Source organism: Cervus elaphus, chromosome 21 (assembly GCF_910594005.1).
Source record: "Cervus elaphus chromosome 21, mCerEla1.1, whole genome shotgun sequence".
In the NCBI taxonomy this organism is placed as follows: Eukaryota; Metazoa; Chordata; class Mammalia; order Artiodactyla; family Cervidae; genus Cervus; species Cervus elaphus.
The window spans coordinates 30,976,566-30,993,054 of NC_057835.1; the positions used below are offsets into that span (position 1 = coordinate 30,976,566).

Genomic DNA, 16,489 nt, shown 5'->3' on the forward strand with positions numbered 1-16,489 from the left:
AAGGTAACCCTTGTCAGAAGGATCTTTTTCTGAATATAAGAGATGGTAACTTCGTACTGAAAGTAGATTTTGAGCTACACACAAGCAGAGACTGAGCATAATTGGCATACAATTAGAATAAGAGTTTTGATGCAAGGGCAAGTTGACCTCAGTGGAGATCATCGTTACACAGCATATCTAGAAGTAGACTTGGTGGAACACATCAATGCTGGAAGAGAAATACAGATGTGATTAAACCGTTCATTCTTGCAGTCACCTCTTGCTAAGAGTGACCCTAATCCTTAGTAAGGACGAAATAGGAACTCATGTCAGCATCTCAGTGTGACATTTCTATTATGTTGTATACTGTGATGGCCCACAGTACACTGTGGCGTGTAGGCTAGCGACCATAGGCTGCCTGCTGTTCTGATTCTATGCTGTTGGTTAACTATCTGCTCATCCTTTTGTTACTTTTATGAAATCAATCTAAAGAATCACTAAGTTTCATGTATAAAAAATTGGGTTGAATCTTACCAATTCTGTATTCAAGATACCAGTGCCAAGAATGGAACACCAGGTGAGTGTAAGTGTGTCTTGGTTTGGACTTTTATGGAAATAGATCCTTAGATAAAAATTCAAATGCGAGCAGCTTGTTTGGGAGATGGTTCCTGGAAACTACAGAAGGCAGTGAGGACATGAAACCAAGAAAGGGAAGGGCCAATAAAAGGTAGATTATGAAACAAATTGGGCTTTCCAGTTAGGTAAGTGGTAAAGAATATACTTGCCAAGCAGGAGATGAAGGCTCAATACCTGGGTCAGGAAGATCCCCTGGAAAAGGGAATGGCAACCCACTCCAGTATTTTCGCCTGGAGAATCCAAATAGAGGAGCCTGGCGGACTACAGTCCATGGGGTCGCAAAGAGTCAGACACGACTGAGCAACTAACACACACATCTATACTTATGCACATTGGCATATTTTAGGGGGACATATGTGCATATTATAATACCATGGACAAATAACAAATCCATCATTTATATATTACTAAAAAATAGTTTGCTTCATATAAGCCTAAGCTAATCTAATTTATATTAGGTTTTACGTTTCAGATGGACTACTGTTCAGTATTGCATATGCCTGCTGTTACATATGTGGCATATTTCATATGATTGTTTCTTACCTTTAACTATTTTAAAGTAATATTAGGCTAAAAGAAAAGTAAATTACAGAGATCCCATGTTTTCCTTAATGTTAACATCTTAGAGAAACATTACATAATAAAATACAACATTGTATGATAATGCATGACATTATATTATAAGTCCTATAATAATATAGGATTGATTCTGGAACCAGATAGATGTGAGCAGATCTACTGCAAAAGTTCATCATCTTGTAGAGATATGCTTTCCACGTATGATGCTGAAATGGATAAAAAATCCTTGATTTAAAAATAGCAGAAAAAATTGCTTTATTTTGGAACACAATGTAATCCAATAGATAGGTAGATAGATAATACATACATACAAAGAACAAGGTGGGAGGCATCGGGGTTCACTGACTTTGTATTAATGTTATCTTTTTGCTTTCAGTCATGCCACTTTCTCTTTTTCTTTGTTGGGGGTCTAGCTAAGCTGCCATGCAGAGAATTCTAATCTGATCTTCCAGAATCTTCAGAAAAGCAGAGGGCAGGAGAGCAGATTTTAATAGTAGGAAGGAAGTGTTCAAGTCTCTGATACGAGGGCTCTGACGTAGTATGCATGCAGTGGTGTTTGTTGCATAAAAATCCCCAGTGGTTGCCAATGTTTGGTAATAAACTACTAAGTGAGACATGCTTGAGCTCCTAGTGTCAGGAGGGGCATCTCGTCCATGACATTAGAAACATTCTATATGTATATCACCGCAACAGTAGTCAGGATAATAGTAAGCACAGAATCAGTGTTGTTAGACCACTAAAGCATATGATAGGTAAATAGTAATTGAGGCTTAGTTTTTAACCCAAATCATCCATTTCAAATTTTTTAACTACTTTATTACTAACAGTTCTTAACGCAAAATTCTTCAAAGAAATTTTCTTATTCTTTCTCCGTTTGTAATTCTCACATCCTCAAGCCTTTCTGGTGTTCTTAAAAACACTCCCACACACCCTATCCATCTGCCACTTCTTTCTCACCTTACTTCCTAATAAAACAGCCCCTTGAGGGTGGGTCACTTTTAAAGCTATCATGTAAAGTGCTTATAGCAAGAAGGATCTCTCTTCTCAGGAAGTAAGGAACTGCTGCAATTATAACCGCCATCTCTCTGGCGTCCCCAGCATACTGGGGCATTCCTTGCTATGCATAACAAGTGAATCAATTCTAACTAGAATTGATTGTGGCCTCAACAGGCATTGGACAGCACACTAATGCACCACCATCTTCACGACCATGCTTCACACGTTCCACATGTAGGTCTCCAATTTCACTCCAGTATGGACCTTATCTTTGCTCCCACCAGGCAGCTATACTGACCTTTCAATATCTGTCAGATATCCAAGAAGTTAAGCCAGCGGCAGCAGGAGGTGTGGAGGATTTTAATTTTCTTGTGCCAAGGAGGGCCCCACCCCCACCCAAATCAAGCGGGAAAAGACACATATTCAGCGGCAGGTTTAGAAACTTTTCTCAGTGGAGATAGGAAAACACTTATCAGTCTGAACACCATTTCATGCAAACATAAGTGCCGAACTTGAAGGCTTCAAAAAAATAAAAACAAGCAGTGGAATAATTAAGGAGGAACTTTAGTTCCTACAAGCTGGTGTCTCAAATCCTAGCATTTGAAAGACCTGTGCAATCTATTGTGCAGTCTGAAAATCTGCACTTTTGGGTCTGTTCTCTAAGGGTGCTCTCTTAACCCAGGTATGTTACTCTCCCCATGTGTAAATAATTTGCTTCTCTCTCAACTTTAAAGGGAACAGGACTTGAGTTTCTCAAAAGGAATTTTACCAAGAAACTGAGAAATAGAAAAGATAGACTAAAGACTAAAACATAGATTCGAATGTCATAAGCGTATGTGTGCATGTTTACACGTATATGTTTAATACAGGTATTTACTGTGCTCTATACATGTGTGTATACATATATATTCTATACTGTGTGAGAAATATTATGCTAAAAATGTGAACAGGTTATATTTTTCATTCAAGAAATAATAAATTTAACTGTTGTAAGCACTGGAGAAATAGCATTGTTTTTGAGTGGGGGAGATGGGAAATCATAAACAAATCACTGTTTTGATAGAAAATACAATAGACTGGCTAGAGTGTTACATCAGACAGCGTGGTCAGCGAAGGCCTTGTGGGATGTGACATGAGGCTAAGATCTGCACGAAGTGAGGGAGCCAGACACAGGCAGGTGGAGGATGAAGAACCAATGTCAGGCTTAGTCCTATAGGGCAAGTCACATCATGCTGACCTTACACAGGAAAACAAGGAAGCAAAGTGACTTGTCTGAGATTCTACAGTGAGGAAGGGGTACAGGCTGTTCTTTAGATTATAATTTCTTCCTCCATCAGCGTTTCCAAAATCCTCCCTGGGCCCCACCCTTTCCATTGCTCAGTCACTTTCTACTCTCTTCCCCACTCCCCTCACCAAGAGATCAGATCATCCCCTTAGCCTCCCTCATTGAGGGAGAAAACTTGATGACAGCACTCAGTCCCAAGTGGGCTCAGCTTCCCTGACCCATCTGCTCTCCCTTTCCAACTCCAAGCCCTAGAGGGGAAGGGACAGAATGTATCACTTAGCTTTGCAAACCTGGCAGCTAGCATCACTTTTGACATAAGCCATTGGCAAAAGAAACAAGAAAGAAATACTTGAGGGCGACACTGAGGAAGGAACGAAACAAAGAAGGGAGCGAGGCAGATTTTTAGCTCATGACATGATGCAATTCAATTTAGAAAACGAGAATGAGAGGCCACGGGGACAAACAGGTAGTTTCACACACTTTCTAGACTTATCCCTAACATTGTGTTATCTCTGTGTCTTCTCTCTTCCTCTTTCAAAGCCAAAAGTATTTTGCAACTGTCTTAAATTATTACAAGGAAGACTCTAATCTGGTTCCTTTGGTAAATGGGGCAGTGGGAAGGGGAAAGGTACAGGAGGACACCCCCTGGTCCCCTGGAATCACACCAGGACGGTGCCACTGGCTCTGGAGGCGGGGCCAATGCAAATGACTACGTCTCCTTCCCAGCAAACAGCTCCTCTGCAGGTGTCACTCGTGTCCTAAGATTCAAAGGCAGCGCAATGAATGTGTAAATCCAGGAGCTCTTGAGTCAGATGACCCGGCTTTTCCTTCCTCTTCATCCATTCAGTCACCACTGGATGCCCTGTTCCCAGGTTCACCTCTCTTCCCTGGGGAGGCTCATAGCACCTACTCCACAGGTCATTGTGAGGATGGAATAAATGAATATACATAAAGCACTTAGCCTGGTGCCTGGCAAGGATCCAGTTCATCCTAACTGCAAATTTGGCACTTCCTGAAAAATAAAGTGATGAAAGAAAGGATACTGGGGTGAACGTATGTAAATGTAGAGGGAAGGAAGGACCATTACGTTTATTATCATCATTCATCGAAATCCCTTATGGTGAAGAGGCTATGATAATTTCTGGAAGTTGCAGGTAGTTCATGCCCTTCTTCTTTGACTGCCTCCTACAGTTTTAGAGGGGTCAGTGGCCCGGAATTTTTGCCCCATCATTTCTTGTATGCTAACTTACCTGTCAGTGCCTATTCTTTCCTGTTGTTTTCATTCATCATGAAAGGTGATGGCTGTTTACTGTGCTTAGAAGAAGCATGTCCTCATAATCCTTGATCTCTGATTTCTTAAATGTTGGGTTTTTTTTTTTTTTTTTAAAGCTTCTGACTCTATTAACCCCCTTCTCCGAGACAATGGACAGAGATACAATCTAACAACAAATGTGCTTTACCCTCTCCTTGACCCACAAATCCTCAGGTTATTCGTGTGTCCCTACTACCATTTCAGAGACACCATGCAGCGATTTTCCTGGGAACTGTGTTTTAAGCTACAAACATCAGTCCTGAAGGAACAGTTCAGCAAGGGCCAGTTAATTTCAAGACATATAAAACCACAACTCCCTGTAATGCCTGAAGGCATGGCTTGAGCAGTTTCCCTGCATGGAGTGGATTTTTAAAAACGCAGATTATCTCTCTGCTCTCACTAAACTACCACTAAAGACCCAGGAGGGCACTGGGTTAGGACGGGGTTTCTGTGCCAAGTTCCGCAGAACCTCTTCGGAGCCGATCGGCCAGGAGGCTTGTTCTGCTCTTACAGGTGCGCGAGCTCCGTGCGTTGTTTCACCAGGTAGCAAACGTGCGCGTGAAAACCGACATTGAGCCTGAAGAAACTGAATCCTCCTCCGAAGAACTCCTCGGCTCTAACCTACTAGGGGAGAGAGAGCAACAGAGCCTCCTTGGGGTTCTTGGAGTTAGTCCTGGATCTTAGCCATCCGGGATCAGGGCTTATTTCCAAGCTCATTTCAAACAATTTAATTATCTCTGGGAAGAAATCATATTTATCTTCAAGCCGGAAACATTCTCATTCCTAGAAAAGCCACGCGTCCTTATCCTTCACGCCTGGTGACAATTTCTAACATCCTTTTAGTCGAGAAACCTACGCCGGGTCTCCTCGCGATTCCGACTCTCTCCCCGCGCTCGGTACCAGCGCATCTCTTTGCCTCCGCATCGCCTCTGCCGGATCCAACTCGGTCAACTCGCCCGGGAGACTCCAGCAGGGCCGGCCTCCGGGGTAGCCGATCGCAGCGGCCGGGGGCGACCCTGGCCCCGAGACCCCGGAGCCCCGCGCCCAGGGCCAGCCGAGTGGACGCGCCCGCACCGGCAGCCCGCGTCTCGGAGCTCGGCCTGGCGCTGCCCTCGGCTTCTCGCCTCCGGGATCGTCTTCCACCGACAGGTCTCAATTCCCACCCTCTCCAGCTCCGGTCATCAAAGTCAAACCCGGCCCGCTCCTTCGTACAGCCCTGGACCACCTTCTCAACACCCAGCACAGTCCCGGGCCAGAAAGCTCCGCCCGGGTCTCCCCAGTTCCAACCGCGCCGAGGGTCTCCCGCACCAGCCGTCAACCCAGTTCGCGCTCATTCATATTCATTCTCTTTCTCTTTCTCTCTTCCTCTCTCCAGACTCCTAACTAGACAGGCCGATCCTCCCCCCCGCCACTCCCTTTCATTCATCCCCTCCACCACACACACACACACACACACACACACACACACACACACACGCGCACACACCGACACAGACGCGCGCACACACACAGCCCACTCCACTTTTCAGACTCCCACCTCCCCACACACACACTCCCCTCCCCTAAACATACTTCCACCCACTCACCATCTGTAGCCTCCCTCCCTCCGGTCCGCCCCCTCCCCGCCCGCTCGGCTCCCCCTCCCCAAGAAGCAGACCTGCCCTGCGGGCCGCAGGGACCCCAGCCAGACGCTCCGGTCGTGCGCGCCGCACTGACCTCTGCCCGCCCGGGAAACTAACAAAGGCGGCGCGCGAGCCCGGCCCCGGGAGAAGAGAGCGGCGGCCGCGGGGCGCGCGAGCCCGGGACGGGCGGGCCAGAGAGCGCCGGGAGGGGGCCGCTCCGGAGTCGGGAGGCGGCGGCGCCGGACGACCCAGACCTCAGGCGGCGCGCGCCGCTCGGACGCCGCGGGCACCATGGGCTGCTGCACCGGGCGCTGCTCGCTCATCGGCCTCTGCGCGCTGCAGCTGGTGAGTTCCTGCCCCGGCTCCTTCCGTCGGCCCTCACCCTCCCCGCCCGCCTCGGGCACTCGCCGGGTGGCCCTGCCCTGCGCGCGGGCGCGGTCTCCCCGGGGCCCCGGGCGCCGGGCGTCGCCACGCGGTCCGGGGGCTACTGCCCCGGGGCGCCCGGGGGAGTGAGCGACTCCCCCGCCCCTGGCTGGCCAGCGGGCTTTAGCCCCTCCGCCTGCCCGCTGAAGTTTCACGGGGGCTTGCGGGCTCTTTCTTCTCGGGATGGCTTCCAGTAACGTGGTGTCATCAGAAGGTGCGTGGGAATGCCCAGTCTTGGGGAGAGACGGGGCCGCTCCCCCCGCCCCAAGTCTTAGTTAAGAGTGAGGTGTTCCTACCTTAAACGCGGTTGAAAGCTGATGTTTGAGGAGGCTTGGATCTCCAGGAAGGATAGGAGGTCGCACTGTGCGTGTTTTGAAACAGGTTTCAGCCTCCAACCTTCCAATTTCTCTTTAGATTTTGTTGAAATGTGGCGTCTTCAGACAGCGACAGACTGACAGCTGTCTTGTGGGACAGAAGGCGTGGTGGCTTGCCAGGGAGTGCGTGGAGTGCGAAGTTGGGGACCAGAGCTGAGAGTGGAAGGGCTTTCAGTGTGGGACGAACTCTTCTCTTGACATATGTCCTCTTGGGACCTAGACTGGCCCTGTGGTCTATTGCATAGTCGCTTGAGGTCAAGGCCACAGACTGATGTGTGAGACTTCTATGTGTGAGAGATTGATAGACATCTCCCTTTTATTACACTTAAGGACAGACTCTTTAGATGCTGTGTCAAGCTTTCTTCCGAGTGTTGTTTTTCAAAGTCAGCAACATTAGCTAGCCTGTTTTGACTATCAGAAGGAAAAAGGTTTTTGGTGAGCTTGACTGCATAAGGTCAACCCTTGCAAGACTCCTTAACTGAGGGATAAAATAATGCTCTTTCTTTGATAGTTAGTCCTTGTACCCATGAATGTTTTAAGAGGTTCCACTTTTCTCTTGCCTCTGGTTTGACTCTCCCATTAAACCCTCATTTGAGAGGTTCTCTTCATTGTTTACATAATGTGTGCATAATTTATATATTTATAGATCTGAAATCAGTGACTCCTTTGCTTTAAATCTCTGGAACATTCCTTCTGTCCTGTTAAATAGGATGTATTTTATAGAGTTTTCCTGAAAAATAATTTTAAAATTCACTGGAACATGAATGCTTTCTTTCATTAAGGAAAGAAGGGCAGAGGATAATTTAAACTTGGGTTATTAGAAGTGGACATGGCTTATAAGCTGGGAAAACAAGAAATATTTAGTCAGCCTTTGAGTATGCAAAATAGTAGAGAGGCACATTAGATTGTATAATCTATAGTGGCATCATTCTTTCTGTTTTACACACAATGATATGGAAGGGTTTTTGATACAGCAGATTTTTCAACTCAGTTATGATGTCCTTAGTTGATATTGTACTTGTTTTGATGATAATGTGTTTGGTATTTCATGTATCAGCCTGGAATGCCTCCATCTTCCACATACACCCTAACTGATAGAAATGCAACTTACTCCTCAAAGCTTATCTAAGAATTCCACCTTCTCTATGGAGTCTTCCCTGGTGCTCCAGGTAAAATCAATTCACTTCTTTTCCTTTAATTGCACAGTATATTGCTTTTTCCTCTGTGAGAATGCATGTCATCTTAAACATTTTTTTTAGTGATTTACACATTACTAGACTGTAAGCAGCTTGAGGATAAGGAGCAAACATTATTCATCTTTGCAAATCCTGCAGTTCTTTAGGAGTGCCAGTATTAGGAGCTGAAATATATAGCTGAATTGATGATGGTAAATTAACATTTGTGATCCTTACCAGGTTTTTAAATGAATGTTATTTTACCCTTAAAATTATCCTCTGAGGAAGGCACCCATTTCTCTAGTTTGCAGAAGAGGAAGGTGATGCTCATAGAGTTCAAGGACTTCTTCAAATTAATAGTTTGTAGATAGTAGAGACAGCGGACTGATGGTAAACATTTGATGATTAGGTCTTGGACAAACAAAACATATACGTATATATATTATTACATAATATGTTATAAATATTATGTATATTAAGGATGTATAGCAAATCAACCCTGAAGATTCATTGGAAGGACTGATGTTGAAGCTGAAGCTCCAGTACTTTGGCCACGTGATTTGAAGAACTGACTCATTGGAAAAGACGCTAATGCTGGGAAAGATTTAAGGCAAAAGGAGAAGTAGGCAACAGAGGATGAGATGGTTAGATTAGCACCACCGACTCAATGGACATGAATTTGCACAAACTCTGGGAGATAGTGAAGGACAGGGACTCCTGGTGTGCTGCAGTCCATGGGGTCACAGAGTTGGATATGACTTAGCGACTGAACACACAGCACTCAGTTTGACAAATAATAATGATAAAATAGGGCTTCTCGGGCAGCACTAGTGGTAAAGAATCTACCTGCAAATTCAGGAGACACAAGAGACACGGGTTTGATCCCTGGGTCAGGAGGATCCCCTGGAGAAGGAAATGGCAACCCACTCCAGGATTCTTGCCTGGAGAATCCCATGGACGAGAAGTCTGGCAGGCTGCAATCCATAGGGTTGCAAAGAGTTGGATACGACTGAGCACGCACACACACACACAATAATAAAATATGCAGTATCCTTGATTGTAAGTTCTACATAGCCAATTAATTCTGGCAGAATCTCTTTTGTTCTGTGAATCTGATGAACCGTTTTCTGGGTTCAGTGATGTCTTCTTTCCCGATGGTCTCAATAGCACACTGCTATCAAGGCCGCATCCTTGAGATGGTTTCAGCCTCTGCGGAGGGAGTGGTGGGCAGGACTTGCATTCCAAGGACTGGGAGAGCAGGAGGAGCCTCCCATTGCCTGGAGCCCCCCTTGAGAGTCACCTGGAGGTCAGGTCTGCTCCATGACCTCTTCCAGCATAAGCAGATTCTTTGCTGAATTGGGTAATAGTTTTCAAGTACTGGAAAATTATTTTCTTCATTTCTTTTTTTAAAAAAATTAACCACAGTCGATTTACAATATTGTGTCAGTTTCAGGGGTACAGCTTCAGATTCTTTTCTATTATACATTATTCCAAGGTATTGAATATAGTTCCCTGTGCTATAGAGTAAGTCCTTGTTGTTTATCTGTTTCGTATATAGTACTGTGTATCTGTTAATCCCAGATTCCTAATTTATTCCCCTGCCCTTTTGCCCCTCTTGTAACCTTAGGTTTATTTTCTATGTCTGTGAGTCTGTTTCTGTTTTGTAAATAAGTTGAATTGTATTATTATTTTTTTAAGATTCCACATAAAAGTGATATCATATGTGTCTTTGTTTGACTTACTTCACTTAGTATGGTAATGTCTAGTTGCATCCATGTTACTGCAGATGGCATTATTTCATTCTTTTTAATGCCTGAGTAATATCCCATTGTGTGTGTGGGATCTTCTTTATCCATTCATCTGTTGATAGATAGTTAGGTTATTTCTATGTCTTGGCAGTTGTAAACAGTGCTGCTGCAAATGTTGGGGTGCATCTATCTTTCTGAAGTAGAGTTTTCATTTTTTTTTTCCTGGATATATGTCCAGGAATGGGATTCCTGGATCATATGGTTATTCTTTTTTTTTTTTTTTAAAGGAACTTCTATACTGTTCTTTATTGGCTGTACCAATTTACATTCTTACCAACAGTGTAGGAAGGTTCCCTTTTCTCCACACCTTCTCCAGCATTTATTATTTGTAGACATTTTGTTGATGGCCATTCTGACCCATGTGAAGCGATACCTCATTGTGGTTTAGATTTGCATTTCTCTAATAATTAGCAATGCAGAACAGCTTTTCATGTGTCTGTTGGCCATCTGTGTATCTTCTTTGCAAAAATGTCTATTTAGGTCTTCTGCCCATTTTTTGATTGGGTTACTTCAGTTCTTTTGTGCTATTGGGAATATAAGGACCTGACACATTTTAAGTTTAATAAACATTGCTAGAAAAAAGTTCTCTATCATTTTCTTAAGTCTAGACAGACAATCAACAAAACAATGTTACACCCTGATTTTTAGCATTTGCCCATTTCTTTGACGTAAATACACCCACACTGGCCAATTTGAAGTAGATTATTACAAGGTCCTTTCACCAAACAGATAAAATAAGCATGTGAAAAGTGCAAAGTGTTAAGTCACTCAGTCATGTCTGACTCTTTGCACCCCATGGACTCCTTTGTCCATGGAATTCTCCAGTTAAGAATACTGACTTAGGTAGCCATTCCCTTCACCAGGGCATCTTCTAGACCCAGGGATCGAACCTGGGTCTCCTGCATTGCAGGCAGATTCTTTACCATCTGAGTCACCAAGGAAGCCCCCAAATAAGCATAAATAATCTCAAAAGCATAAAGAAAGTAAAGCACAGTAAAATAATGAGGAAGGGATGTGCTTAAGATATTTTAGTCCCTCTGTTTTTTAATGCAATTGACTTAAAATTTTTATTATTTTAAAATAATGGTTATGTTAACAGCTGGCTCATTAAATTCCAAGTTTAACTTGATGAGCTGGTGTGAGCCTCCTCCAGCCTACCACTGGGTAGGACTCCCAGATCTAGTGTTCTTTCCACTGAATCCAGCTGTCTTTTTTCCCCTTTCATGTTTTTTTCTGCTCCCACCAACTGTTGGAAGATGGGGGTTATGAAGCAACTAAAATAAGTGTGGGTGTTGAGGGGGAATGGCATTCAGAGGACACATTTGCTGAAGAGAAGCTGAGCTGATGACTAAGTCACTATGTGGACCATTAAAAGATGCTCCATTAACTCCTTCTGAAAGTTAAAGAAACAAATGAAAGGTTTTTATCGTCTCATTCACACTGCTTCTGACCTCCCCCCTCCCCAGATTGGGGATATCATTAGAGAGAATTTACCATTTTAAGGCTAGTGTATTTGAGTGAGCTTTGGTTTGTAAAATCTCAGTCTCTATTCTGCTTCCTTTACTGCACTGCTCTGGCCACCTCCCATCCTTACTATGCTTCTAACCTTGAGCACATTTGAGGGTTTGCCTCACATTTCACATTCATATTCCTAGTTTTGCTAGATGAGCTTGGAGAGAGTGTGAAAAGCATGCCCATAGAAAACTGTGCAAAGTAAATCTTTTCTGAAAAAGAGGCTCCAGGTAACAGATTCATGAAGTCATCCAAGAACTTTAGACACATTTTTGGAGCCTGATTTTAATTTTGCTTGTTTTAGAATAATGTTTATATACATGTGAAGCACTTGATTGTGTGCTTTTAGTAAATTGTTTTAGTTGTCCCATTTAAAGGAGTCTTAATGGCATGTTTCTAAATCTAGAATTTCCTTCACATGCACTTCCCAGCCATTTTCTTTTCTTTTTCTAAAAATTAATTTATTTTAATTAGAGGCTAATTACTTTACAGTATTATGGTGGTTTTTGCCATACATTGACATGAATCAGCCATGGGTGTACATGTGTTCCCCATCCTGAACCCCTCTCCCACCTCCCTCCCCATCCCATCCCTCAGGGTCATCCCAGTGCACCAGCCCTGAGCACCCTGTCTCATGCATCCAGCCTGGACTGGTGGTCTGTTTCACATATGATAATATACATGCTTCAATGCTATTCTCTCAAATCATCCTACCCTTTCCTTCTCCCACAGAGTCCAAAAGACTGTTCTTTACATCTGTGTCTCTTTTGCTGTCTTGCATGTAGGGTCATCGTTACCATCTTTCTAAACTCCATACATATGCATTAGTATACTGTATTGGTGTTTTTCTTTCTGACTTACTTCACTCTGTATGATAGGCTCCAGTTTCATCCACCTCATTAGAACTGATTCAAATGCATTCTTTTTAATGGTTGAGTAATATTTCATTGTGTATATGTACCACAGCTTTCTTATCTATTCGTCTGCTGATGGACATCTAGGTTGCTTCCATGTCCTGGCTATTGTAAACAGTGCTGTGGCTTAGAGCTATCTCGGTAAAGTGTTGAACTTAGCTTGGGATTGTAACCACAGAACTTTCAGCATCTTCTCCACATCACAGGAGCAGCTTTGTCCCTGGAGGTTGACATTACCAGGAGAGATTGATTCCATCTTGCATTGCATCACTTTACGGATAGGTGATTGCCATATTTTTATGAGGACTGAAAATTCCCAACTCTTACTTTCCATATCTACAGTAGCAGATATCTTTAGAGGATTTGTTAAAAAAAAAAAGCAACTTTTAACACCATGATGGTTGCTGTTTTTATTTTAGAGAAAATCCTGTCAAATGAAATCAAGCTAGTGATTTTTCTTTCTCATCGTGAAAAATCAGTTAACTTTCTCTCCACTCCACATTCAGACCATCTGTGATCACATGTGTCACTGTGATGCTGAGACAAAAGGTGTTGAGAGGTGTCCTGGTGGCGTAGTTGTGGCAACATGTTTTTAAACAAAGTTTTATGAAATGAACCACTCAGTTATCATAGGTATCTGGCAGTAAATGCAGAAATACCTTTATTTTACTCTGTAGATAAACTGATACTTTTGTCTTAGATTTTTTTAAACAGCTTTTTCTCTTCTCCTGAACAATATAATTTGTAACTGTTTAGTTTCTATTCTTTTTCTACATTTAAATACCCTGGTTCATCTTACAAAACTTAGAAATGGTTAGGGAAATTAAATGTTTGTCTAATGGAGAGACTTTCATTAAAATGTGATAGGTGTTAAAATCGTTACAATATTCTGCATTAGCCGCTTTTCTACAAACCTGAATCCCTATATAGCTCTTTTTGTTATTTATGTGTACAGAGCATCAAATTAGCTTAAGAAATGTATTCTTTTTTTTTTTTTTTCCAGTGGGTTTTGTCATACATTGATATGAATCAGCCATAGAGTTACACGTATTCCCCATCCCGATCCCCACTCCCACCTCCCTCTCCACCCAATTCCTCTGGGTCTTCCCAGTGCACCAGGCCCGAGCACTTGTCTCATGCATCCCACCTGGGCTCTTATGGGCTTCTGTGTTGAATTGTTTTCCCCACAAACTCTTATGTTCAAGTGACCCCCATGGACTTTTGCTCACCCGGCTCCTGTGTCTGTGGGATTCTCCAGGCAAAAATAGTGGAGTAGGTTGCCATGCTTTCCTCCAGGGGATCTTTCCAACCAGGGATCGAACCTTCATCTCCTGTGTCTCCTGCGTTACAGATGGATTCTTAACTGCTGAGCCATCGGGGAAGCACATATCAAGTGCTATTTTTTTTTTTAATTGTCCCTAGTTTTAACAAAATCATTTCCATTCTGATTATTTCCAAGAGGATAATCCTAATCATAAGATGTTGAAAAATAAATTACTTTCTTTCCCCGGAACTTTAGTAGTACTTTCTTTTTTTTAAAAAATGAGCTGCTTTTTTTATGGCTTTTTTTTTGTTTGTTTGTTTTCCTCTCACGAATTTTACAATGTCCATTTTGGGTGGGTCTCAAGGAAACATTTGAACAATTATCCAGATTATATAAAAGAAGAATTTCAAATGTAAGCATAAGAAATTTTGAGTTAATATTAAGATTTTGGCATTAGATACATATTAATATAACTGTGTGGTTTCCTTGCAAAAGTAGAAGATAAAGCAGATTTATTTATGTATCTTTTGACAATTTTCTTAAGCATTTGTTTTCATCAGTGAAGTGTATCTTGCTTTAAAAAGCAGGATTCAAATGCTTAATAAAAAGTACTCTTTAAAGATAAAAATCAGAATGGAAAACACAAAATTTGAGGACTTTCACAACAAGATGACAAATCATAGAAGCATCTATCTTCCATTCTTCCCAAGGTCCCAAAGAATGAAGTGATAATTGTGATGGAAAGAAAAGTGGAACAGACAGATGACCTGCAAAATTGAGGAATCCACGAAGATAAGCAGAGCATATTTTATCAGAGCCTTAATAGAAAGATGTGTGTGTTGTGTGAGCACAGGTGTTATGTGTTGGGCAGAAATCCAACTCAATCCACTTGCCGTGAGGAGCACCCTGGCATGGGGCTGAAGAACTGGGTGCCTTTTAGTGTTGCATTTTGAAAGTTAGCTGATGAGTATCATTGTGGAGATGACATGAAATAGTAGAATAAATGTATTAATCATTTTAAAAGTAAAGGTCATTCTTAGGTAAACTAGGATTTATAGTAATTTAGGCAAAAAATGAGAAGGTTAAGAAGAAAACCACAAATGGTTATCTTTTTAATTGTTTGTTTTGATGTTCTTGTAATATTTTTTATGTTACATTTCAAAATAATTTTAACATTAATTTTGAAAAGAGATTTTTCACACAGTTTTGAAGATATTTTGAGTGTCAATTTTGGGAAACTGACAAATATTTGATGAAGTTAAAGTGGACCTTCTTTCTTAGGTGCATCAAAAATTCATGCTTTTAATGCACATTAGCTCTAATTGATGTTAATGTGTGTGAATCTTCATGCATTTATAACAGAATGCAACATTAGACTAAAAGATAGCACTTCATTAAAGATTCGTATTCAAAATGCCAGTTAAATAGTGGAACAAACAAATGACACATAGCACAAACTATCTAATTTACATTTTTATTTGATATATTTGACAGATACTAAAATAAAACAGGATATAGGCCCTAAATGTCCTTTAATTAAACATTCTTTTTTTGAATTAACTTTTGTCTGTGTATAGTTGATTTACAATGCTGTGTTACTTTCTACTGTATGGCAAAGTGTATGAGTTATATATATACATATATCCACTCTTTGTTAAATTCTTTGTAGGTGTAGGTAAAGTATTAGAGAGCAGATATTTTAAGATGGGCATAGTTAAAAAAAAAACAGGTGAAAACCTTGAGTTTTACTGGATCACAGAATTAGGGACGGTGAAATCCTTGAACTAGTAGATTGTTCTGTTTAACTTTTGTAAGAGCATCCCTAGTTCCTCAATTTGGAGAATTATCTGAATTAGGGTTTCCTAGGTGGAGCAATGGTAAAGATACTGTTTGCCAATGCAGAAGACTGAAGAGATGGGTTTGATCCCTGGGTCTGGAAGATCCCCTGGAGGAGGATGTGGCAACCATCTCCAGTATTCTTGCCTGGAGAATACTGAGGAGCCTGGATGGAGGAGCCTGGTGGGCTACAGTCCAGGGGGGTCGCAAAGAGTTGGACATGAATGAAGACATAGCACACACACATGTGTTTATTGGGAAACAGAGATGAGGGTGAAGGGCGGTGAGCAAGCCGGAGTGGCAGTACTCACAAGGGCTCTGATTGCAAAAATTAAAGGGTCTTTTGTTAAATGAAGGAGGGGCAAGATCATGGCAATGTTGATGAACTTGTTCTGTTTTTCTAGATTTTTTTTTTCCCTGCGTAGAGGACCACTCCTTAGAATGGTTTTCCTGGTTAATTTCATTAAGTAGAATTAAATGTTTGAGTTTCTTCACTCTGTCTACAGGTACTTGCACTAAGAATGGCTTCATACAGAGCCCAGTTCCTTTATTAACAGGTATTGGAATAGGATTGTAGGTATTCCAAGAGGTACTAGAATATGATTGTAGCTATGCGATTCTTGTAAGAGATAGGAACTCAGTGGGTGCGATGATAAGTTTTAAATTTATTTCTGACGGGTTCTCTCTATTGTAGTCATTAGAGACATGGTTGGAGTTTGGTATTGATTAATATATGGTGTAATAAGTGCTTGCTTGTGGGAAACCCCAGGCAAC

At 42.1% G+C, this 16,489-nt stretch overlaps 1 protein-coding gene across 3 annotated transcripts in view; it reads left to right on the plus strand.

Annotated features, from left to right (window-relative positions):
- The first annotated feature begins 6,378 nt into the window (after positions 1 to 6,378).
- NKAIN3 (sodium/potassium transporting ATPase interacting 3) overlaps positions 6,379 to 16,489 on the plus strand; it is a 513,013-nt gene continuing 502,902 nt past the window's right edge. For all 3 annotated transcript variants that reach the window (XM_043880325.1, XM_043880326.1, XM_043880327.1), the window contains exon 1: positions 6,379 to 6,754. In XM_043880325.1, the coding sequence (XP_043736260.1) occupies positions 6,701 to 6,754 (54 nt within the window). In that variant the 5' untranslated portion in view covers positions 6,379 to 6,700. The remainder of the gene's footprint in view (positions 6,755 to 16,489) is intronic.